This window comes from Dasypus novemcinctus, chromosome 26 (assembly GCF_030445035.2).
Source record: "Dasypus novemcinctus isolate mDasNov1 chromosome 26, mDasNov1.1.hap2, whole genome shotgun sequence".
Taxonomy (NCBI): Eukaryota; Metazoa; Chordata; class Mammalia; order Cingulata; family Dasypodidae; genus Dasypus; species Dasypus novemcinctus.
The window spans coordinates 19,293,549-19,316,951 of NC_080698.1; the positions used below are offsets into that span (position 1 = coordinate 19,293,549).

Genomic DNA, 23,403 nt, shown 5'->3' on the forward strand with positions numbered 1-23,403 from the left:
TCTGTGATTAACCTGCGTTTGAATAGAATTAGATGAGTTATACTGGGAAGTCTGTTAAAAAACCAGATAGGCCAAATTCTTATTAAAAGTGTGAAAAATAGCTTGTACCTTGGTAATTTCTAGTCTTCTTAACTCTTACTGTAGGTGTGATCAGCGATGGAAAAGTTGCCAGCCTCGTCTATCACATATGAGAGAATAGTTTACAAAAATTCTTTTGAACACCACTACATGAAAGTCTGTTTGTAAGTTCAGTCTTAAAAGTTCTACTTTAGGTTTTTCTTTTTTTATGAATTGGAAGAGCATGAAATGGAATAATCTGTATTTTTTGTTTTTAATGTTTTTTTGCAGAGAATTTCAAGAGCGTGGGGTTGGATTGAATGCAGCACAGTTCAAACAGCTGCTTATTTCAGCCCTGAAGGACCTGTTTGGGGAGGTATGGAATCACCAAGTTCTTCGTAGATTGAACATTCTTAAGATCTTTATATAAGAAATACAGGAAGAAAGCCTTTCAAAACATGTATTTGGAAACTATAATCTAGTATTGAAAATTACAGAAGCAGGCTTTCAGACATGATGGACTTTTGGTAGGTAGACTTGGACCAAAGAACTTGTTAGATGGGTGGCTGTTGCAGTACAGTGCTTCTCAACAGTATGGTTCAGACTGACCACCTATAAGCTGTTTTTTTGCCCATTGCAAAGAGATAAGGGGCTTCCGCCAGAAAGAAAATCAGCATACCTCTTCCTGTGGTGGGAAAATCTTGTTATGAAAAAATGTCAGCTGAGCTACAGTGTGCTTAGTGATATTGTTGACTAACATTCTTGTGCAAGCTCCTTATCACAGACCAGCACTTTGAGTGGTACTGTTCTAGCAGTCACTTGAAAACAAATGGAGTTTTGGAAGTCTAGAGAGAGCACAAAAACTGAGTATTCTCAAGAAATTATTTCCAGATTGATCTGTCCTGTCAACTCAAAACCTTCTTTTTTTTTTTTTTTTTTTAAAGATTTATTTAATTCCCCCCCCTCCCCTGGTTGTCTGTTCTTGGTGTCTATTTGCTGCGTCCTGTTTCTTTGTCCGCTTCTGTTGTCAGCAGCACGGGAAGTGTGGGCGGCGCCATTCCTGGGCAGGCTGCACTTTCTTTTCACGCTGGGCGGCTTTCCTCACGGGCGCACTCCTTGCGCGTGGGGCTCCCCCACGCGGGGGACACCCTTGCGTGGCACGGCACTCCTTGTGCGCATCAGCGCTGCGCATGGCCAGCTCCACACGGGTCAAGGAGGCCCGGGGTTTGAACCGCGGACCTCCCATATGGTAGACGGACGCCCTAACCACTGGGCCAAAGTCCGTTTCCCCTCAAAACCTTCTTGGGAAGTGGACTTGGCCTAGTGGATAGGGTGTCTGCCTACCACATGGGAGTTCGCAGTTCAAACCCTGGGCCTCCTTGACCCGTGTGGAGCTGGCCCATGCACAGCGCGGACGCATGCAAGGAGTGCCGTGCCATGCAAGGGTGTCCCCTGTGTAGGGGAGCTCCATGTGCAAGGAGTGCGCCCCGTAAGGAGAGTCGCCCAGCGCAAAAGAAAGTGCAGCCTGCCCAGGAATGGCGCTGCACACACAGCTGACACAACAAGATGACACAACAAAAACACAAATTCCCACTGTTGCCACGGTTCCCACAGGTGCTGCTGATAAGGATAGAAGGGTTACAGAAGAACACAGCTGATGGACACAGAGAGCAGACAACTGTGGGGGGAGAGAAATAAATTTTTTAAAATCTTTAAAAAAAACAAACTACAAACCTTCTTAGTACCTTAATGAAAGTAAAAACCTTTACTCTGCAAGAGACTGTTAAGAGGATGAAAAGATACATTACAGACTATGAGAAAATATTTGTAAACTAAATATCCAACAAAAACTGATATCTAGAATATACAAAGAACTCTTGAAACTCAACAGTAAAACAAAAAAAAAAAAGTAAAATAAACAAGTAATTTAGAAAATGGGCAAAAGATATAAGACATTTCACTGAAGAAGATATACAGATTGCAAATAAGCACATGCAAATGTATTCAGTGTGATTGTTCTGTAAATCCACAAACTTCTCTAGTAAAAAAAAAAAAAGTTAAAACACAATATCACTAGCCATTAGGGAACTATAAATTAAAAATACAGTAAGTTATCAGCACATACCTATCAGAATGACTAAAATAATAAATAGTGGTCCCTACCCTGATCAAGACGGTAGAGTAAGATACTTCAAGGACTCCATCCCCTCACAGAAGCTTTGAACAACCAATAAGAACTGGCAGAAATAGCTTTCTCAAAGCTCCAGAAAATAGTTAAAAGAACTGCAGCAACAGGGAGAGTGCTGAATCAAAAAAGAGACATCCTATAAGCAACAGGGTTTTGAGGCACCCTGGCTGTCCCATCGGCCGTCTCCTCACAGCTTTGCATGTAGCTGGCCTAGCCTTCCAGTGTAGGTCCCTGGTCCTCGTTCCACAGGGAACAGAGTAACTCTTCTGCTTATACTGGGAACATGGATGTCTGCGCAGTCTCTGGTGGAAGCCCGAGGAACTAAACCAGGATACTCAGGTTGTCTGTCCCAGAACATGCCCTGTGTGTAGAAAGCAGCTCACAGAGCTCTTCAGAATGCTGTGGGAGAATAGTTGAGTCATGGCTACCTGGGGCAAGTGGTCATTGGCTGTAGGATTTACAAGTGGAGAGCCTGAGACCCTGGAAACTTCCATAGGCAGGAGGGCCATTTCCATGTAAACTGAGGGCCACATGTGCACAGAAGGAATCAGGGTGGCCTGTACACTTTGGCCTCAAGCTCTTCTTGAAATGTTCTATGTAAGTTCTCTCTTGCAAAGACTGAGAAAGATCTCATTTTCCTCTCTTTTTTTGGTTAGCTCTTGGTGTTAACAGATGCCTCAGAGTCTAAATTCCAGAGATAATACATTAAATTATCAAAATGTTCAGGTTTCGGTAATAGATTACAAAATGTACAAGGCAAAGCCCAGGCAAAGAAGATTAAAGTATTAGAAACTACCAGTGAGGACGATCAGACCTGGGACATTCCAGACTTTAAAAAATCGTCCTAGCCTAGAGTGTCTACAACTAGAAGCGGGAAGAGTGCATCCAGTACCCATGTGCAATCTAAGCCCTCACTTGACATAGGTGTGCAATGGACACAACCAATCCAATGTCCACAGAGAAAATGTGGAATGGGTGTGGGAACGGTAGCCATGGGGGCTGCTGGGTGTGGGGAACGGGAGGAAGAGATGAGATGTGGAGGCGTTTTCGGGACGTGGAGTTGTCCTGGATAGTGCTTCACGGACAATTACGGGACACTGTAGATCCCCCCAGGGCCCACTGGATGGAACGTGAGAGAGTCTGGGCTATGATGTGGACCATTGACTATGGGGTGCAGTGATGCTCAGAGATGAACTTACCAGGTGCAATGGATGTATCACGATGATGGGAGAGAGTGTTGCTGTGGGGGGAGTGGGGGGCGGGGGCGGTGGGGTTGAATGGGACCTCATATATATTTTTTTAATGTAATTAAAAATAATAATAATAAATAAATATTAAAAAAAAAATCGTCCTAAATATGCTTAAAGAGCTAAAGGAAAACATGGACAGAGAGTAAAAGGAAATAAGGAAAATGATAACAGGAACACAGAAAATAGAGATGGAAATTATGAAAAAGAACCAAACAGCTGAAGGCCACAGTAACAAAATTGAAAATTCATTAGAGGGCTTCATCAGCAGAAGAAGGAATCAATGGTTCTAGTGGTTGAGCTCCTGCTTCCTGTGTACAAGGTCCTGGGTTCAATCCCTGGTACCTCCTTAAAAAAAAAGAAAAACCCCCAGTCTGAAGAACAAAAAAGAAGAAACAATGAAGAAAGGTAAATAGAACCTAAGGAAGCTGTGGGACACCATGAAGTGTACCAAGGTACACATTGTGGAAATCCCAGAAGGTGAAGAAAGAGAAAGGAGCACAGAAAGAATAGTCAAAGAAACAATGGCTGAAAACTTCCCAAATTTGACATAAGACATGAATATACACATCTGAGACGTGGTTAATTCAGGATAAACCCAAATAGACCCACAGGGCAACCTACTGTAATCAAAACTGTCAAATGCCAAGGATAAAAACCTGTAAGAGAGAAACAATGTCATATAAAAGGGAGCCTCAGTTGAGATTAAATTACCAGTTTCTCATCTGGAACCAAAGAGGCAAGAGGGCAAAGGGATGATATTTAATGCTGAAGGCAAAAAATTGCCAACCAAGAATTCTTTGGCAAAACTGTCTTTCAAAAATGAGAGAGGGAAGTGGATTTGCTCAACTGATAGAGCATCTGCCTACCACATCGGAGGCCCAGGGTTCAAATCCAGGGCCTTCTGTCCCATGTGGTGAGCTGGTCCATGTGCAGTGCTGATGAATGCAAGGAGTGCCATGCCATGCCATGCAGGGGTGTCCCCCGTGTAGGGGAGCCCCACGCGCAAGGAGTGCGCCCCTGCAAGGAGAGCCGTCCCGTGCAAAGAAAGTGCAACCTGCCCAGGAGTGGCACTGTACACATGGAGAGCTGACACAGCAAGATGAGGCAAGATGACACAACGAAAAGAGATACAGATTCCCAGTGCTGCTGACAAGAATGCAAGTGGACACAGAAGAACACACTGTGAATGGACACAGACAGACAGCGGGGGTGGGGGGGAGGGAAGGGGAGAGAAGAAATAAATAATCTTTTAAAAAAAAAAATGAGGGAGAGATTCAGACATTCCCACTAGACCAGCCCTACAAGAGTGGCTAAAGAGAGTTGGGCAGGTTGAAAGGAAAGGACACTAGACAATAGATTGAAGCCACATGAAGAAATAGAGATCCCCAGTAAGGGTAATGATATGAGTTAATATAAATGCCGATACTATTGTATTTTCGGCTCATAACTTATTTTTACTTGCTTTAGGCAAATGTATAAAATGTAATGATAGGTCAATATGTAATTTATGACAAGAACTACATAAAGGTAGGGGAACGTAGGGATGTGGGATCATAATTTTTGCATACTATTGAAGTTAATTTAGTGTCTAAGCAAATGAGATAGTTTTAGACTTAGGATGTTAATTGATTCCCATGGCACTACAAAGAAAATATTGGAAGTGGTTGACATGGGAAAGTTTTATGTTGTATATATGTTCCCACAACTATAAAATATACAAGGACAGTTGAATACAATACATGATCCTGGATAGGTTCAGACAAGGACATAACAAAGGTTCAGAAGGACAGTATTGGTTATATATGTTCGTGTATGAATGCTCTACTTAAATTTTTTAAATGAAAAAAGGAATTGGTCCATAAATTGGAATATAGACTCTTAAGAACATCAATGTTAAATTTATTGAATTTGGTAACTGCTTGAGGTGATTACATAAGTGAATATCCTTATTTTTAGGAAATACACATGTCAGTATTAAATATTCAATGAGTATGATGTATATAATCTACACTCAAGAGTTCAGAAAATGGATTGGTAAATAGGTAGATAGATGCATGGATTAATAGATGGAATGATATGGGAAGTTCAAAAAAACTAGTGATAACATAAAATGCTGATAAGGATGCGGAGAAACCGGTTCATTCATATGTAACACTTGAAATGACAAAATAATAGAATTATCAGGTTAACGATTGCCAGGTTAAGTATGGGAGTAGGATGGGGAGTGGCTATAAAGGAATAGAATGAGGGTGTCTCGTGGTAATGGTACGTTCTTTGCCTTGATTGTGGTGGTAGTTAAATGAATCTACGTGTGTGATATAATTGCATAGAACTGCACATACAAGCACACGAGTGCATATATAACTGGTAAAATCTGAAAAAATTCTAGATTGTACCAGTATCTGTTTCCTGGTTTTGATACTGTACTCTAATTACACATGATGTTAACATGAACATTGGGGGAGGTTGCCAGGGACCTCCCTGTACATTTCTTTGCAATCTCCTGAGCCCATTAATTTTTCACAGACACAAAAAAGCCTGCATACTTCCCATGTGCCAGGTATAGAACCTGGTCCCTTGAGGTATAGCTGTGAACAAATAGACATGGCTTCTGCCTTATAGGTGTCTTAGTAGGGAAACATTTAACAATTAATGGCAAGAATGATGAATATTATAAAAGAGGAAGGGTGAGGACCTGTAGGGGAAAAGCATAGCAAGCAGATTGAGTTTAATCTTGGGGATCAGAGAAGGAACAATTTAAACAAAGACATGAAGAGCAAGGAGGCATATTAGAAAGTGAAATACAGGTAAAATGTTCCAAACGGGGTGCTGCAGGCAAACAGGCAACTTAGCCCAGTACTCCAGCACCATTAAATAAAATACCATTGTTTGTTTATTTCTTTGTAGAGAAAATCCAAAAACAAAGAGTTGACAGGATTTATTATTAGAGTTCAAGAATAATGGTGATGATAGTCTGATCATATTCCATGCATAGGTTGATGCTGCCTTGCCCTTGGACATCCTAAAATATGAAGAGAAAACCTTGTCAGCCATCTTGAGAATATGTAGCAGGTATGACAGAAAAGGGAACATTTCTGTTAAAATAAAGCAGAGAGACTGATGGGAAACAGCAAAATGCTCTCTCTAAGAATAAGAAGAGAGTTTTTTCATTATGAACTTTGAGCAATGAGGAGTTTAAAACTGGGAAGAGTATGAATACTCATCTGCAAAGAACTTAAATTCTAAAGAGAGCAAAACCTATGATTTGGTTTCAACCGATGACCATGGTTGCAAACTCAGAAATGTATATTTTAGAAATATTTCTAGTTCAGGTTTATATTCTTCTATGCCTGTGACACATTATGCTTTTAAAGTTTTTTCATGTAAATTAGGTTTTCTGGTAAAAGCACTCTCTGAATCATCACAAGCAAAAGTACTAGGGAAATGTTGCAGAGATAAATATTAACTTTATGATTTCCTCATCTTTTGCAGCGGTCTTGTCAAATTGTGGAGCTCTTTGACCCTGTTAGGATGCTATAAAGGCAAAAAATGTGCTTTCAGGGTGATTCAGGTAAAGATTGTTCGTTCATGTATTCCAAACAAGTCTGAGTGGTAGATATATCCAATTTTTATTGATTTGAATAAATCTAGTATGGTTAACGTCTTCGACCAGGAAAAAACGATCCAAGACTTCATTACTTTGAAAAATGTAAAGCTTTTCTTTTAATGCTTATAGCTAGTTCCTTATGTATTGGAGTGCTTTTTTGCACCTTCTTATGTCCACTTGTTTATCTAGGTCTGCCTACTAGGATGCTGTTTAAAATGCTACTGTATCACCTTGCCTTAAGCTGTAAAACTAGACATGTTTCTACTGCCTTTCCACCCATTGATCTGGGTTTCAGTACTGTGTTTTCCTGATATGATGTTAATGTTTTTCTTTCTCTTGTAGGTTTCTCCATTTCTTCTTGCATTATCTGGTAATAGTAGAGAACTAGTATTGGATTGAATAAATCTTCAATTTCAGAAACATTGCTCCATTCTCAAAAGCACTTTTGGTGCCAGCATAATGTTTGAAGACTGAAGCAGGCTAAAAGCCCTTGTTGATGAAACACGGGATGTTGAAGATGTTCCCAGGAATTCCCAGCTACCATATTTGGTGGGGTGGGCTTCAGAGGAGGCTCTGCCTGAACCAACTGATGCTGAGGAGGCAGCACCTTCAGCATATCCACATCAGAGTTGGAGACCGGGCTGAACTCAGCAGGACCTTCACACAGAGGGACGTGACTACCTTCTCAGAATTAACAGGGGATGTCAACCCTTTGCATTTAAATGAAGATTTTGCAAAACAAACCAAGTTTGGAAGAACAATTGTGCATGGAGTTTTGATTAATGGACTTATTTCAGCTCTCCTGGGTACTCAAATGCCAGGACCAGGCTGTATATTTCTGTCCCAGGAAATTAATTTCCCAGCCCCTTTATATGTTGGAGAAGTTGTTACAGCTTCTGCAGAAGTGAAAAGGCTGAAGCGGTTCATTGCTTTTATAGCAGTGTCATGTTCTGTAATGGAAAGCAAAAAGACTGTTATGGAAGGCTTAGTTAAAGTTATGGTCCCAGAAATTCTCAAATCCTGAAATGAGTGTTAAAAGATGCAAGAGCTCCTGGGGAAAACAGGGATTGCTGCTCTGCACCAGGAAATGGCTGACAGACCCAGGTGTCCATATTGAGGAGCAGGGGAATAGGTAGAGAGGTGTTCAAGCGTCTGCTTTGCATTGGCCTCATGTAGACTCAAATACAGGCATGATTTCATCATCTGGGGTTTTTAAAATTCAAAAAACATTGAGATTATCAGCTGAAGGTTCTACTTTTAGGATTTTAAACTTAGATTTGCATATGAGTAACATAAACCTACCTTTATCGGTGTAGAATAACTTTCTGACTGAATTTACAACTATCTGGCATTTAATTATTAAAGTCAACAGTAGAATTTGAGTCATCTTTGAATACCCACCCTTTTCCAGTAAATATTCTCGACCCTATTATAGTTTCTGGGTCAGTTTACTGTTATTTAATACTCATTACACCAAGATGGTGTCTTGCTTAACCTTCAGTGGGACTTGCTTTTCAGATGGTTTTTCTGCTACTGGGGAAGGACTTACTTGCAGACTTGGACTCAGCTATGTAAATTTCCTCGGTTTTACCTATACAATGTGGGTAACACCAACATCCACATAGGTTTGTTGTTGCAGATGATAAGCAGCTATAAACTGTAGCTGCTATTGCCCAGTCTCCCTGTGACTGAGGTTAGAATTTCCTAAGTTTAAACCTCCCTGGCCCATAGTTAAACAAAAAGTGCCAGTCTTTCATGGTATTAACTAAGTATTCCAAACCTGGACTGAGTCTTGGATGCAGTGTGTCTATTTTAGTGGTTGGGGTTCTTTTCCCCCTCATTTGGAAATAATATGGAGTTTCCCCCCAGTTATATAAATAATATATATTTATTTTAAGATATTATAAGAAAGACTGTGGAGGACAGATGGGTATTGTAGGAGTAATGTGTCTAATGTGTTCATTCTAAGTGATTACTCCCAAGACAGCCAACACCTTTTAAGACAAGAATCTCTATAAAAAGAAAAGCTGTAGTTTGTTTCACTTATTTCAGAAGGTATTGATTGAGAAAACTATAATTCAACTTCTTATGAAGGTTTTTGATGTTTGCAGCCTTGAGGTTTAGAGGTGGTGTGCAACACCAGTGAAGGCAAAATATCTAGACTCATTGGTTCCCAGGGTTCACATGGCCTGCCTGTGCACTGTGGCTTTATATGGGGGTCTGATTACAGCGAGCCGCTTTGATCAAGAAGGTAAGATCAAGTATAACTGGTTGGATCTACCAACATTAGCTAGAAAAATGTTTTTGGTTTTTTTTTTCATCCTTATGGTGAGGTAACTTGATTTAATTCATTAATTTTTATATGAAGGGGAACAGTTGAATGACTACCGGAAAGAATTTTTCTTGTTGCTAGAGGGTGGTAATAGGCATAGAGTATTTTAGAACTTTTAATATTGTACCTTACTATAGTTGTGAGGGCGAGAAGATGACACCAAAATTAATGTGAGGAGCAAGGATGCTATTCTCATGAGTCTCTGAATTGATGGGCTACATATGCCAGCTCAAATCCACCTGAAGACTTGTTTATTGGTTAAACTCTGGATGTGCTGAAAATTTGATGTAAGATAACATTGAAATAGGAAATTTGAGGCCACAACTGTCTACACCTGTGGAAGTCATCAGCTGGAACTTAGCAGCAGTCTTGAAGTTTGAGTCCATAAATGGTGGGGTGATATGACCATTAATACTAATAGCTACCTTTTTTTTTTTTTAAGATTTATTTTTATTTATTTCTCCCCCCCACCCCAGTTGTCTGTTCTCTGTGTCCATTCGCTATATGTTCTTCTGTGACCGCTTCTATCCTTATCAACGGCACCAGGAATCTGTGTTTCTTTTTGTTGTGTCATCTTGCTGTGTCAGCTCTCCCCATGTGCAGTGCCATTCTTAGGTGGGCTGAACTTTCTTTAGTGTTAGAAGGCTCTCCTTACAGGGCACACTCCTTGTGCATGGGGCTCCCCTACGCGGGGGACAGCCATGCGTGGCACGGCACTCCTTGCGCGCATCAGCACTGCACATGGGCCAGCTCCACACGGGTCAGAAAGGCCCGGGGTTTGAACCGTGGGCCTCCCATGTGGTAGGCGGACGCTGTATCCATTGGGCTAAGTCCGATCCCAATAGCTACCTTTTTAAAAAATAATTTTATTGACATTTAGTTCACAAATCATAATTCACATTTTTTTCTTCCCCGCCCCCTCCCCTGCTCTGCTGTTTTTGCTGTCTGTGTGTACCTTTGCTGTGTGATCTTCTGTATCTATTTCTATATTTTGTCTTTCTCCCGTAGGATTCCCCGAATTTCGATCCTGGGGACCTCTGATGTGGAAAGAGGTTCCCTGTCAATTGCACCACCTCAGGTCCTAGTCTCTGCTGCATTTCACCTTGACTGTCCCTTTTATCTCTCTTTTGTTGCGTCATCATCTTGCTGCATGACTCACTTACGCGGGCACTGTCTCGTCTCATGGGCACTCAACTCACCGTGTGAGCGCTGGCTCTCCGTGCAGGCACACTTTCTCTTCTTTTTCACCAGGAGGCCCCTGGGATTGAACCTGGGTCCTCTCATATGGTAGGCAGAGGACCTATCACTTGAGCCACATCCACCTCCCTAGCTACCATTTTTTGAACTACTGATGAGCACAGTTTCTACATTAACTAATCCTTGTAAAAACATTGCAAAATTATGTAGTGCTGTCCCCATTTTATATGCAAGAAAACAGACTGATGCTATATGACTTGCCCGAGGTTGTACAGCTAGTGCACAGAATTGGGATTCAAACTTGGGAGAGCTGAGCTCCTGTTTCTGTCATCCTTTGGGTCCTAATAATGTTCTCATTCCTGCAGCACTCAGTTTCTAGAATAGGATCTTAACTATATGGCATTGAAGTAGTGGGACGATCGTTTTATATAATGCTTTTTACGTTCAGAATGGCCTAGAGCTTATTTCCTATTACAGTTCTGGTATATTCATATATGCTACTCCTTGGTGGCTTTCAGCTATGCCTATACCTACTATTTTTCTAAGTTCAGTGATTGTTTTCAGAGCAGAATTACTGAAAAGTTATTCTGAAGAGGAAGAATTAAATGCAGGTCAAGTTGGAGTGGGGTGTGGGGTCGGATCTGGCTGGTAGCCGATTTAAACTGAAACTTTAAAAAGTAGCTTCTTGGGTGGGGGGTATATTGGGACTCATATTTTTTTAATGTAACATTAAAAAGAAAAAGACAAAAAAAATGCTAAAATTCCCAAATGCAATATTAGAAGAGAACATGGGGACTTATTTAATGCCTGAAAACTGGAGAAAATCTCTACTAAATCCTTAAAAAATGAAAAAATAAAATGTAGCTTCTCAATATGAGCATTTCCGCTTTATGATGCTCCCTACATGTCATGCTCTTTAATCTCCGTACACCAGCAAAAAGCTCGAACAGAGAAATCTGCAAGAAGTTAGTGACACTTCTCTGTAAATGACTGTCACCAGAACCAATATTCTCAAACCACTCATGCTTTGTTAGAGCTGGCTCTAAGGAAAAGTGGCTGGTTGGCTTTCTCATTTTGAGTCCTATGCAAACTGCAGAAAAGAATGACTCTTTTAGTGGAAGCATAGGGACCCTCAAATTAGGAAATCCTCTCCCCAATTATTGAGAGGTAGCCTTAACTGTACCAGGTGACATGTGGAAGAAGGTACAAAAGTAATGACTAAACTAGCAGGCCAAACTACTGAAACTTTACACATAGGACATTATAAGACTAATTTATATGATGTTTGCCATAGAAATATCATCTAGCAATTTCAACCTAATGTACAGGAAAATTGTTTAATGGATTTTTATGTTAGAAACATTTCCATATTGGTGAGATGCCACTCATTTCTTTTTCTGAGCAGCCAATTTTAAGTTACAATGGGGAGAAAGTCTCACTACAGCCACCATTTGTCTTGTGGACTTGAGTGTATTAATCTAAAAAAAGATTGCAAAATGCACACCAGTACCTCTTAGGTAATCACAGGTTTTCTTTCTGTGCTGAAATATTAGTCATTTTTCTTTCATGTTCTTTGAGTATGATTCAGAAACCAATTTACTCCTAAAGAAAATTGCTGTTAAATTATACCTGTTAAGGTTTTATATTAAAACATATCCTACCAAGGATTCTACCGTCACTCTGAGTGACTGTGCCACTCTGAATGCCTCACATGTTGGCATAATTCATTAACTAGCTCTGGCTGAGCAGAATGGGAGCACTGTTGGAATTACGCTTGGGCTGCATTTGGTATCTCCCAGATATTTCACTTCCTTTGTTCTAGTTTTTGCCTTTATTTGGACTGCAAACACAACAGAGCTGAAAACTCTCAGCATCTTCAGAGAAACTTTGAGTTAGAGCAAAATTAACCACCTAGAGGAAAACATTTAAGTTCAAAATCATAGGAAAACCAAGACTAAATTTAACTATATAAAATAAGATTAATAAGAGGCCTCACAAAATCAATTTTTTAGTGTGGGTCTTATCTATGAAGTTCAGATGACCTTAAAAACCCTGGGCAAATTTTCTGTGTGAGGTGATGAAAACAACGGGTGAGGCAAATAAGAATGAATGTGTGAGTTGTTTTATAAGCAGATCATATTTAGAAAATATTTTTGTGTTGGGAGACCATGCTGCTGAGAAATACTGACTTGAGTTATGGAGCACTTGTTAGGTCTAGAAGCTTCCTTACTAAAATTCAGTGTCTTCAGTCATACTGGCAGGTTTGATTTAAAAACACCAAAACCACTTATGGGTCATCCAAACATTTGACAATGTAAGGGAAAATAAAATTAGCTTTTTTTGCTGCTGTTCCTGAGAGCTGAGTATGTTGTCAAAAGCTAGGTGCCTAGAAAAAGCTGATTTGATTCAGTTTAGCTCTGTTCCAGAGAGGGTTTCCCCACATGCTGTCCAAGCTACTTCAAAAGCCAAATGGATTTTGAGGCTGTCCTGTTATTATGTTTTTGTTTTTAAACAACTGTTTTAAAGATTATTTAATAAATGCATTTACACTCAGTTTAAAAAAAAAAATTATATGATAATTCCAGGATTTGAGGCACACGGTCTGTTTCTGCTATCTTTTGTTTCTGTTGGTTCTTACAATGTCCTGTTACCTAGTGATCTTTCTTTACATTGTTAACTTATAGATAGTGCTCTTGAGAACTTACCCATGGTTACTTCCTGAGCCTGGATGGGTGTATAATACCTCCAGAAAGGCTTTACATTTGCTTCTGCAAGGTGCCTGGAGCAACACTGTGAGGGATTCTTCAAAGGAAGTTCAAGCCGGAGGGTCTTTGGCCTCCCAGCTATGAATACCCAAAGTGAATGGCTTCTCAGAGATGTAGTTTGTTTGTTTGTTTGTTTGTTTGTTTATTTATTCTCTTGCTCTTCTCATAACCAAGGCAGCTTTCTCTGAAATCCCCTAGGATTGGGGGGTGGGGAGTTTGCCTTTCTCCTGGTAATGGAACACTGTTGAGTCCTTGAAAATTAATTCTAGGGATTCAGTGAGGCCCAAATGAAGATATTTTTCACCTGAGATAATTTGCTTTCCTTTCACCTAGTGGCCAAATCCAACCAGGGACTATTTTAAATCCATAGTAGGGATTTTAGATTATACCCAAGTTCCATGTAAGATTGGCCTGTCCTTGAAACTCTCAGCAGCAGGTTTCCCCCTTCTCTGCTCAATTCCAAAGAAAAGCATGGAATTTACTTGAAATTTCATGAATTGGAGTGGTTTTAATTTTTCTCATCTTTGATGGTGTAGCCTTTTGGAGTTCCAGCTTATTGTGGAGGGGTCTCCTAGACCTTGGGTGTCCACAGGCTTCACCTTCACTGTCCTTCAAGCCATGAGGTTGTCAAAGCCTTAAGTTCGAGTTTACCAGGATCAGCCAAGGTCTCTGGGGCAAAGCACCTCCAGAGCTCACTCCTCGGGTGTTTCGGTCTGAGAAATCCTTGCCAGTTGGACAAGTCTGGGATGTGATTTTCTCATCATCTTTATATATATTTAATATAAATTATGAATATGGGTCTCTCTATATCTCTACATATATTTAAAGTGTGGTATTTGAAAAGTCTCGATTGCCGTATTCTCAACACAGTATCTTTATCTATTGCATTCATTTTTGTTATATATGAAGACTTGCATTTTTAAGCCTGTGCATGAAATTAAATTATACAGTATAAGGAAGCAGCCAGCCAGCGCAGCTTGGTCAGGGTAGAGGAAGGGCTGAATATTTTAATATCAGTGCAGTTAAGAGCAGGGGTGTGACAGAAACTGGCACTGCGATTCTGAGCTGTGTGGGCTTGGGCAAATGTCTTCACCTTTCTGAGTCCCTTTCCTCGTCTCGAAGTCAGAGATGGCAGCAAGTCTGGGAGGCAACACGATGTAGTGGAAAAATATCGGGTTTGGAGGGAGATGGGAGTGGTACTAACCTTTCATAACTTTGTCAGCATTTCTACTGCATCTTCTGGGGCTCTATGGGCAGAGCAGCCCAAGAGCCCCTTAGACAAGAGCAATGGAACTGGAAAAGAAAAGAAACAAAAATGACGAGCCCGCCCCCCCCCCCCCCCCCCCCCGGAAAGGCAGGCTTCATGACTCAGATCTTCCTAGAACGCCAGGCATTTCTGAGACTGTCCTGGGATTTGGGGCTTATTCCCAGTGGATCATAGGTATCCACTTAAATGCAGGACTCTTGGGGGCCGCTGATAACGTACTGATTTGGGGAGATGAAAATAAAACTACATGGTTTACCATAGTATTTGCCCTGTGGGGCCAATTTCAGGGAAAAATTTCTAGGGAAAGGCTAGATTGAGAGTTTGTCTCTGGCTTCCTTTCATCACATATCTGATTTTTACCACTTTCGGTTTCCTTTCCTTCATAAGGAAGACTAGATCAGGTTGTTATTTTATAACCTTTCCAAGGCTGAGTTTCGGTTCCAAGTCCTTTTTGGTTCTCTTTGTTGCCCCATCAGGGAAAGAAGTATTTGAATTCCTTTCACATTTTAACACCTTGTCTCTCCCTGGCTGTCTCTTCTGCTGATTTCTCTTTATAGTGTAGGAGCAGATACCTACTGAACATTATCTACTGCCTCCCTCTCTTCCACGTGCATTAATGCATTCAGTCCTTGTATAGACAATGACTCTGAAGCAAAGAGAGGTCAGGCTGCCAATAAATTGTGGAGTTGGGATACTAATCCACAGCCTCCAGAGCCTGGGCCCTTAACCACAACACACTAGCTTCCTCCTCAGGTTTATGAATGCCCCTTTGTCTTAGTTTGCCAGTTAGGACAAACACCACACAATGGGTTGGCTTAAACAACAAACATTTATTGACTTAGGTTCAGAGGCTGGAAGACCAACACCAATTTATCAGCAGGGCTGGGTTTCTCTGGGAAAAGGAAGGTGCTTTCTGGGACTGGCTGCCAGTGATCCTTGGCGTTCCCCGACTTCCCCATCACATGGTGATGTCCTCTCCATTCTCTCGCTCTTCTTGGTTTCACTGGCCTCCAGCTTGCTCCTCCCTGTGACTTTCTCTTTATAAGGACCCCAATAATCTTGCTTAAGACCCACCCTCATTCGTTTGGGCCACACATAATCCAAAGTCGATCGTCAAGCAGTCCCATTGCGGTCCTATTTTCAATGGGTTCACGCCCACAGGAATGCGGATTTAGAACAGGTCTATAGCGGGGAACATAATTCAGTCCACTGCAGCTTTTTTCCTAGTTTTTGAATCTAACTCTGACATTTTTCTCTTTGGCAAACCCATTTTATCTGCTTCCTCCTCCCCACCCCTAGCACTAGATCTCTTCATTATGCATGTTTTTCTCCCTGAAGCTACAGTTCCATGGGCCAGAAGTGTTAGTGGCCATGGTAATCTCAGAATAATTCTGTCAAATTGTCAAGTATCAGAGATATCAGTTCCCTTGAGGATGTCCTGAAAACTAGCTGGAGAAGATGTAACAGCTTGCAGAACAGACTCCCCTTTCCACCTTCCCTTCCCCTAAGCACCTCCTGCCCGACCCGTCACACAGCCTATCTCCCACCCACATAGATCCCTAGGCTAGTCTGTCACCCCACATCTGGATTGCTTTCTAGTTAACTTGGCTGAGCAGCTTGATGACAGGTGACATTTGTCTTTTTCAACTTTCACTCCTTAGTGCCTGACAGTGGCTGGAATCTAGTACCTGTTCAGTAAGATATTTGCGAAAAGAATGAGTACATTCTGCTATCCAAGTCCCAGCCATTTTAATGACTTAATTTGGATCTCAACTTTTCATGAACCTTCCCATAGTCCACTCCACCTGGCATTATTCTTTTCTCCCTTATCCTTTTGTCGTGCCTGATGCCTCAATTCCAGTACCTAATACAGGCTGCCTTGGAGTCATTTTTTCTGTGATAATCTTTCTTTTCTTTCTAAAAACTAACTGGAGGAAAGGACTGCTTATTCTCCTTATTATCCTCCAGAGGACTTACAGCATAGAAAGCCCTCAAGTAGCATTTACTATCACCAAAACTTGATAAAAAAAACTTGATAAAAAACATGCTCAGGTAGTGTCATCTTTCAACCATATAATCTTAAACGAGAAAAATCCAATTCAGAAACAATATACAAAAATTATGGTTATAGAAATGCATTCCTCATACCATTGTTGTTCAACAACAATGTGAATAAGGCATGTGAAAGTGCTTGTAAATTGTGAACCTACAAACAAGTTGGTTTTTAAAGCAGTTTTATTGAGATATATTCATATACCACCTATCCAAAGTGTACAATCAATGACTTTTAGGATAATCACAGAATTGTGGATTTATCATCACAAAAAATTTTAGAACAATTTCATTATTAGAAAAAGAAAATCTCCACACCCTGTAGCAGTCACCTCTGAATCCTTGTATCCATCCCTGCCCTACATAACTACTAATCTAATTCCATCTTGATAAACTGATATTACATTTTATATAAATGGAATCATACAATATATTGTACTTTGTATTTAGTTTCTTTCACTTAGCATAATGGGTTGTTTTTTTGCCTGTTATTAATGTCTCGTAAGATTAGCATGCATAACATTTCGTCAGTTTCAAAGAAAATGACATATATGCAATACTACCCATATTTATATTTCACATGAGGTTTCACTATGCTATACAGTCCCATGCTACATTTTATAGTTTTCCTTTTAGTAATATACATCACCTTAGATTTTCTCTTTCAGCCACTATCATCCCCTTGTAATAGCACTAGTAGTTACAAACACTATGATGTGCTTTCACCTTGTCTATTCATTTCCAAAGATTAACACAAAAGCTTTTTACCAATTTTTCACAAGGTAAACTTCAGCTTTCCATTCTCTATCCTCATTCTAATTTTCTGGTGACTCATATTAAAGTTATTAACTCCATGAGTTTACACGATATATTTAGTTCATAAAAGTACAATCATACAGTATTTGCCCTTTTGTGTCTAGTTTACTTCACTCAATATAATGTCCTCCAGGTTCATCCATGTTGTTATATGCTTTATGACTTCAGTTCTTTTTATAGCTGAATAATATATCACCATGTGTATACACCACAGTTTATCCACTCATTGGTTGATGGACACCTGGGTTGTTTCCATCTTTTGGCAATTGTAACGGCGCTATGAACATTGGTGTGCAAATGTCTGTTCATGTCAGTGCTATCAGTTCCTCTGGGTTTATACCCAGTAGTGGTGTTAATGAGTCATGTGGCAAATCTATATTCATTTTCTTTAGAAACTGCCAAACCATCCTCCACTGTGGCTGTACCATTCCACATTCTCACCAACAGTGAATAAGTGTTCCTATCTCTCCACATCCTCTTCACACTTGTAGTTTTTGTCTTTTTAGAGTGGTCATTCTGAAAGGTATGAAATGATACCTCATTGTAGCTTTACTTGCATTTCCCTAATTGCTAGTAATGTTGAACATTTTTTCATGTTTTTTTCTCCATTTTATTTCTTCTTTAGGAAATGTCTATTGCCCATTTTTTAATTGGGTTGTTTTTCTTTTTATTGCTGAGTTGTAACATCTCTTTTTATATATCATGGATAGTAAACCCTTATTGAATATGTGATTACCCAATATTTTCTCCCATTGAGTCAGCTGCCTTTTTGCCCTTTTGATGAAGTCCTTTGAGGGGCAAAAGTGTTTAATTTTGAGGAAATTCCATTTATCTAAGTTTTCTTTTGTTGCTCGTGCTTTTGGTATGAGATCCAAGAAACCACCATCTACCACAAGAGCTTGAAGATGTTTCTCTACATTTGCTTCTAGTAGTCTTATGGTCCTGGCTTTTATATTTAGGTCTTTGATCCATTTTGAGTTGATTCTTGCAAAGGGAGTGAGATAAGGGGTTCTTTTTCATTCTTTTGTTTGTGGATATACAATTCTCCTGGCATCATTTGTTGAAGACACTGTTTTATCCTCTTAACATGGACTTGGGATATTTGCCAAAAACCAGTTGGCCATGGAAGTGAGGGGTTATTTCTGGACTCTAAATTCTCTTCCACTGATCAATATAGCTATCTTTATGCCAGTACCATGCTGTTTTAACCACTGTAGCTTTGTAGTATGTTTCAAGGTCAGGCAGTGAAAGTCCACCCACTTTGCTCTTCTCTTTTAGGATGGTACACTTTCTCTTCCAAATAAATTTGATAATTTCCCTTTCTATTTCTGTAAAGTAGGTTATTGGAATTTTGATTGGTATTGCATTGAATCTATAAATAGTTTGGGTAGGACCGACATCTTCACAATATTTAGTTTTCCAATCCATGAACACAGAATGTCTTTCCACTTGTTTAGGTCATCTTTGATTTCTTTTAGCATTGTTTTGTAGTTTTCTGACTATAGGTTCCTGTACATCTTTGGAGAAATTGATTCCTAGGAATTTAAGTTTATTTGTTGCTATTGTAAATGGAGTTTTCCCCCTGATTTCCTCCTCAGATTGTTCAGTACTAGTGTACAGAAACATTACTGGTTTTTGCATATTAATCTTGTATCCTGCCACTTTGCCAAACCTCGTTTATTTATTTATTTCTCCCCCCCCCCCGCCCGGTTGTCTGTTCTTTCTCTGTGTCTATTTGCTGTATGTTCTTCTTTGTCCACTTCTGTTGTTGTTAGTGGCATGGGAATTTGTGTTTCTTTTTGTTGCGTCATCTTGTTGTATCAGTGTATGTATCCGTGTGTGCGGTGCCATTCCCGGGCAGGCTGAACTTTCTTTCACGCTGGGGGGCTCTCATTACGGGGTGCACTCCTTGCGTGTGGGGCTCCCCTACGCGGAGACATCCCTGCGTGGCACGGCACTCCTTGCGTGCATCAGCACTGTGGTGGGCCAGCTCCACACAGGTTAAGGAGGCCCAGGGTTTGAACTGTGGACCTCCCATGTGGTAGACGGATGCGCTAACCACTGGGCCAAGTCCACTTCACTGAACCCCGTTTATTAGCTCAAGTAGCATTGTCGTAGACATTTAAGAATTTTCTAAATATAGGATCATGTCATCTGCGAATACTGGGAGTTTTACTTCCTCTTTTCCTATTTGAGTGTCTTTTATTTATTTACTTTTCTTGTCTAATTACTCTAGCTAGAGCTTCTAGCACAATGTTGAATAACAGTGGTGACAGTGAGCATCCTTGTCTTGTTCCTGAGCTTAGAGAAAAAGTTTTCAACCTTTCCCCATTCAGTACAATATTGGCTGTGGGTGTTTTGTATATGCCTTTTATTGTATTGAGGATTTTTCCTTCTATTCCTATCTTCTGAGTGTTTTTATCAAGAAAGGATGATGGATTTTGTCAGATGTCTTTTCTGCTTCAGAGATAATAATGTTTTTAGTTTTTTTCCCCCTGCAATTTGTTGATGTGGTGTGTTACATTGATTGAGTTTCTTATGTTGAACCACCCTTGCATACAAGGAATAAATTCCACTTGGTTGTGGTGTATAATTCTTTTGATATGCTGTTGGATTCTATTTGCAAGTATTTTGTTGAGAATTTTTGCTTCTATGTTCATTAGAAAGATTGGTCTGTAATTAATTTTCTTTTCTTTTAGTGTCTTTATCTGGCTTTGGTATTACGGTGATGTTGCCTTCATAAAATGTATTGGGTAAGGGGAGCGGGTGTAGCTCAGTGGTTGAGCACCTGCTTCCCATGTGCTAGGTCCCAGGTTCAATCCCCAGTATCTCCTTTTAAAAAAAGTATTTTGTAATTTTCCCTACTCTTCAATTTTTTGGAAGAGTTTAAACAGAACTGGTGTTAATTCTCTAAATACTTGGTAGAATTCACCTGTCAAGTCTCTAGTCCTGGACTTTTCTTTGTTAGGAGATTTGTGATGACTGATTCAGTGTCTTTAAATGTGATTGGTTTGTTAAGTTCCCCTATTTCTTATAGAGTCAATGTATGTTGTTTGTGTATTTCTAGGAGTTTGTCCATTTCATCTAAGTTGTCTAATTTGTTGGCATACAGTTTCTTGTAATATCCTCTTACGATCATTTTTATTTCTGTGGGGTCAGTCGCAACTTCCCCCCTTTCATTTCTGGTTTTATTTGCATCTTCTCTCTTTTTTTCTGTTAATCTAGCTGAGGTTTTGTGAATTTTATTCATCTTCTCAAAGACAAGCTTTTGGTTTTCTTGATTTACTCCAATTTTTTTTGTTCTCAATTTCATTTATTTCTGCTCTTGTCTTTTTTATTTCTTTCTTTCTGCTTGTTTTTGGAATGATTTGCTGTTCTTTTTCTAGATTCTCCAGTTGTTTAGCTAGATGTTTGATTTTAGCTTTTTCTGCTTTTTTAAAGTAGGAGTTTATGGTTATAAAATTTCACTCTTAGCACTGCCTTCGCTGTATCCCATAAATTTTGATAAGTTGTGTTCTCGTTTTCATTCGTTTCAATATACTTATTAATCTCACAATTTCTTCTTTGACTCACTGATTGTTTAGGACTGTGTTGTTTAGCTCCACACATTTGCAATTTTTTCCCTTTCCAATCTATTATTGATGTCCAATTTCATTCCAATATAATCTGAGAAGGTGCTTTGTATAACTTCAATCTTTTAATATTTATTGAGACCTGCCTTGTGTCCTAACATATGGTCTATCCTGGGGAAAGATCCAGGAGCCCTTGAGAAGAATGTATAACCTGCTGATTCGGGATACAGTGTTCTGTATATATCTGTTAGGTCTAGCTCATTTATCATATTGTTGAAGTTCTCTATTTCCTTGTTGGTCTTCTGTCTGGTTCTAGCTAATGATGTGAGTGGTGTGTTGAAGTCTCCAACTGATATTGTAGAGATGTCTATTTCTCCCTTAATTTTTACCAGAGTTTGCCTCATGTATATATTTTTTAAAGATTTAAAAAAAATTTTATTTCTCTTTCCTCCCTACCCCCTCAGTTGTCTGCTGTCCGTGTCCATTGGCTGTGTGTTCTTCTGTGTCCGCTTGTGTTCTTGTCAGTGGCATCAGGAATCTGTGTCTCTTTTTGTTGCATCATCTTGCTGGGTCAGCTCTCCGTGTGTGTGGCCCCACTCCTGGGCAGGCTGCATTTTTTTTGCGCGGAGCGGCTCTCCATATGGGGTGCACTCCTTGTGCGTGGGTCTTCCCTACGTGGGGACACTCCTGTGTGGCACAGCACTCCTTGCACGCATCAGCACTGCCAGTGGGCCAGCTCACCACATGGGTCAGGAGGCCCTGGGTTTGAACCCTGGACCTCCCATGTGATAGGCAGACGCTCTATCAGTTGAGCCAAATCTGCTTCCCTGCCTCATGTATTTTGGGGACCTTGGTTAGATACATAGACATTTATGACTATTATTTCAGGTGGATTGTCTCTTTTATTAACATATAATGGCTTTCAGTATCTCATAACTTTTTTTCATTTAAAGTCTGTTTTTCCAATATTTATATAGCTATCCTTGCTCTTTTTTGGTTACTGTTTGTGTGGTTATTTTATCTTTTTCCAACCTTTTACTTTCAGCCAGTCTGCATCCCTGGCTCTAAGGTGAGTCTCTTGTAGGCAGCAAATGGATGTCTCGTGTTTTTTTATTCATTCAGTTCACCTATATCTTTTGTTTGGGGAATTTAATTCATTCACATTCAGTGACATTACAGTAAATGCATTATTTATTTTCTACCATTTTATTCTTTGGTTTTCATATGGTCTATCTTATTTTTGTTTGTCTTTTTACTCTTCTGGTTATCCTTCCTGCCATTCTTGACTTCTACACTCTTCTCCAAGCCTCTCTCTCCTGTGTTTTTCTTTGGATCTGTAATACTTCCAGCAAAAGTGGGTTATTTTTTATGAACCTCTTAATTTCTGTTTGTGAATATTTTAATCTCACCTTCATATTTGAAGGACAATTTTGCTGGATAAGGAATTCTTGGCTGGCACCCTTTCTCTTTCAGTATCATAATTATAGCATACCATTGTCTTCTAGCCTCCATGGTTTCTGTTGAAAAATCCACACTAAGTCTTATGGGACATTCCTTGTGCGTGATGGTTTGCTCCTCCCTTGATTCTCTCAGAATTTTCTCTTTATCTTTGAAGTTTGACATCCAGAGTAGTATGTATCTTGGAGTAGGTCTATTTGAATTTATTCTGGTTGGTGTATGCTGTGCTTCTTGGACAGGTAAATTCATTTCTTTCATGAGAGTTGGGAAATTGTCACTATTATTTCCTCAGGTACTCTTTCTGCTCCTTTTCCTTTCTCTTCTCTGTCTGGAACGCCTATGACATGTATGTTTTTGTGCTTCATGTTATCATTCAACTCCCTAAGCCCCTGCTCAATTGTTTCCACTCTTTTCTCTCTCTGCTCTTCTCTCACTAATTCCAGCTGTTCTGTATTTTGTATCACTTTATGTCCGAGTTTGAGGGCTTTGGATTGAGAGTCCCATCTTCCTGAGGGTCCCTGGAGCCCAGGGCACAGGGTGTGTGTTGGGATCCGAGAGCCCTGCAGGTGATGGCTTAGGGCGGAGTGTTCCCGGGCCTCAGGGCTGGTGCTGATGGTGCTGAGTCTGCTGTGGGGCTGCTAGCAGCCTGGAGGCCCGAGCACCAGACTGTGGCAATGTGGCAGGTCGGCGCTAAGGCCCCACGGGCACCATGTATTGACCACGCGACGGCGGCTGGGCGGTGCGTGCGCACTAGGACCCGGCAGGAAGCGGCAGCGCGTGGGCCGGCCGGTGTTGACAGCGGCGGCCGAGGGCGCGGTCGGCGCTAGGACCCGGCCGGTCCC

The 23,403-nt window shown here is 40.3% G+C and overlaps 1 protein-coding gene and 1 non-coding gene across 2 annotated transcripts; both read left to right on the forward strand.

The window, feature by feature from the left end:
• The first annotated feature begins 220 nt into the window (after positions 1 to 220).
• On the forward strand, positions 221 to 7,474 carry LOC101420287 (uncharacterized). The gene is made up of 4 exons (XR_009183548.2): positions 221 to 242; positions 349 to 433; positions 6,988 to 7,066; positions 7,445 to 7,474. It is a non-coding gene; the product is annotated as an uncharacterized protein (transcript).
• Positions 7,475 to 7,497: 23 nt separating this feature from the next.
• On the forward strand, positions 7,498 to 11,490 carry HTD2 (hydroxyacyl-thioester dehydratase type 2). Its single transcript, XM_012522286.4, has one exon. The coding sequence runs from the start codon at positions 7,599 to 7,601 to the stop codon at positions 8,124 to 8,126; it is 528 nt and encodes a 175-aa protein (XP_012377740.1). The 5' UTR covers positions 7,498 to 7,598; the 3' UTR covers positions 8,127 to 11,490.
• The last annotated feature ends 11,913 nt before the right edge of the window (positions 11,491 to 23,403 follow it).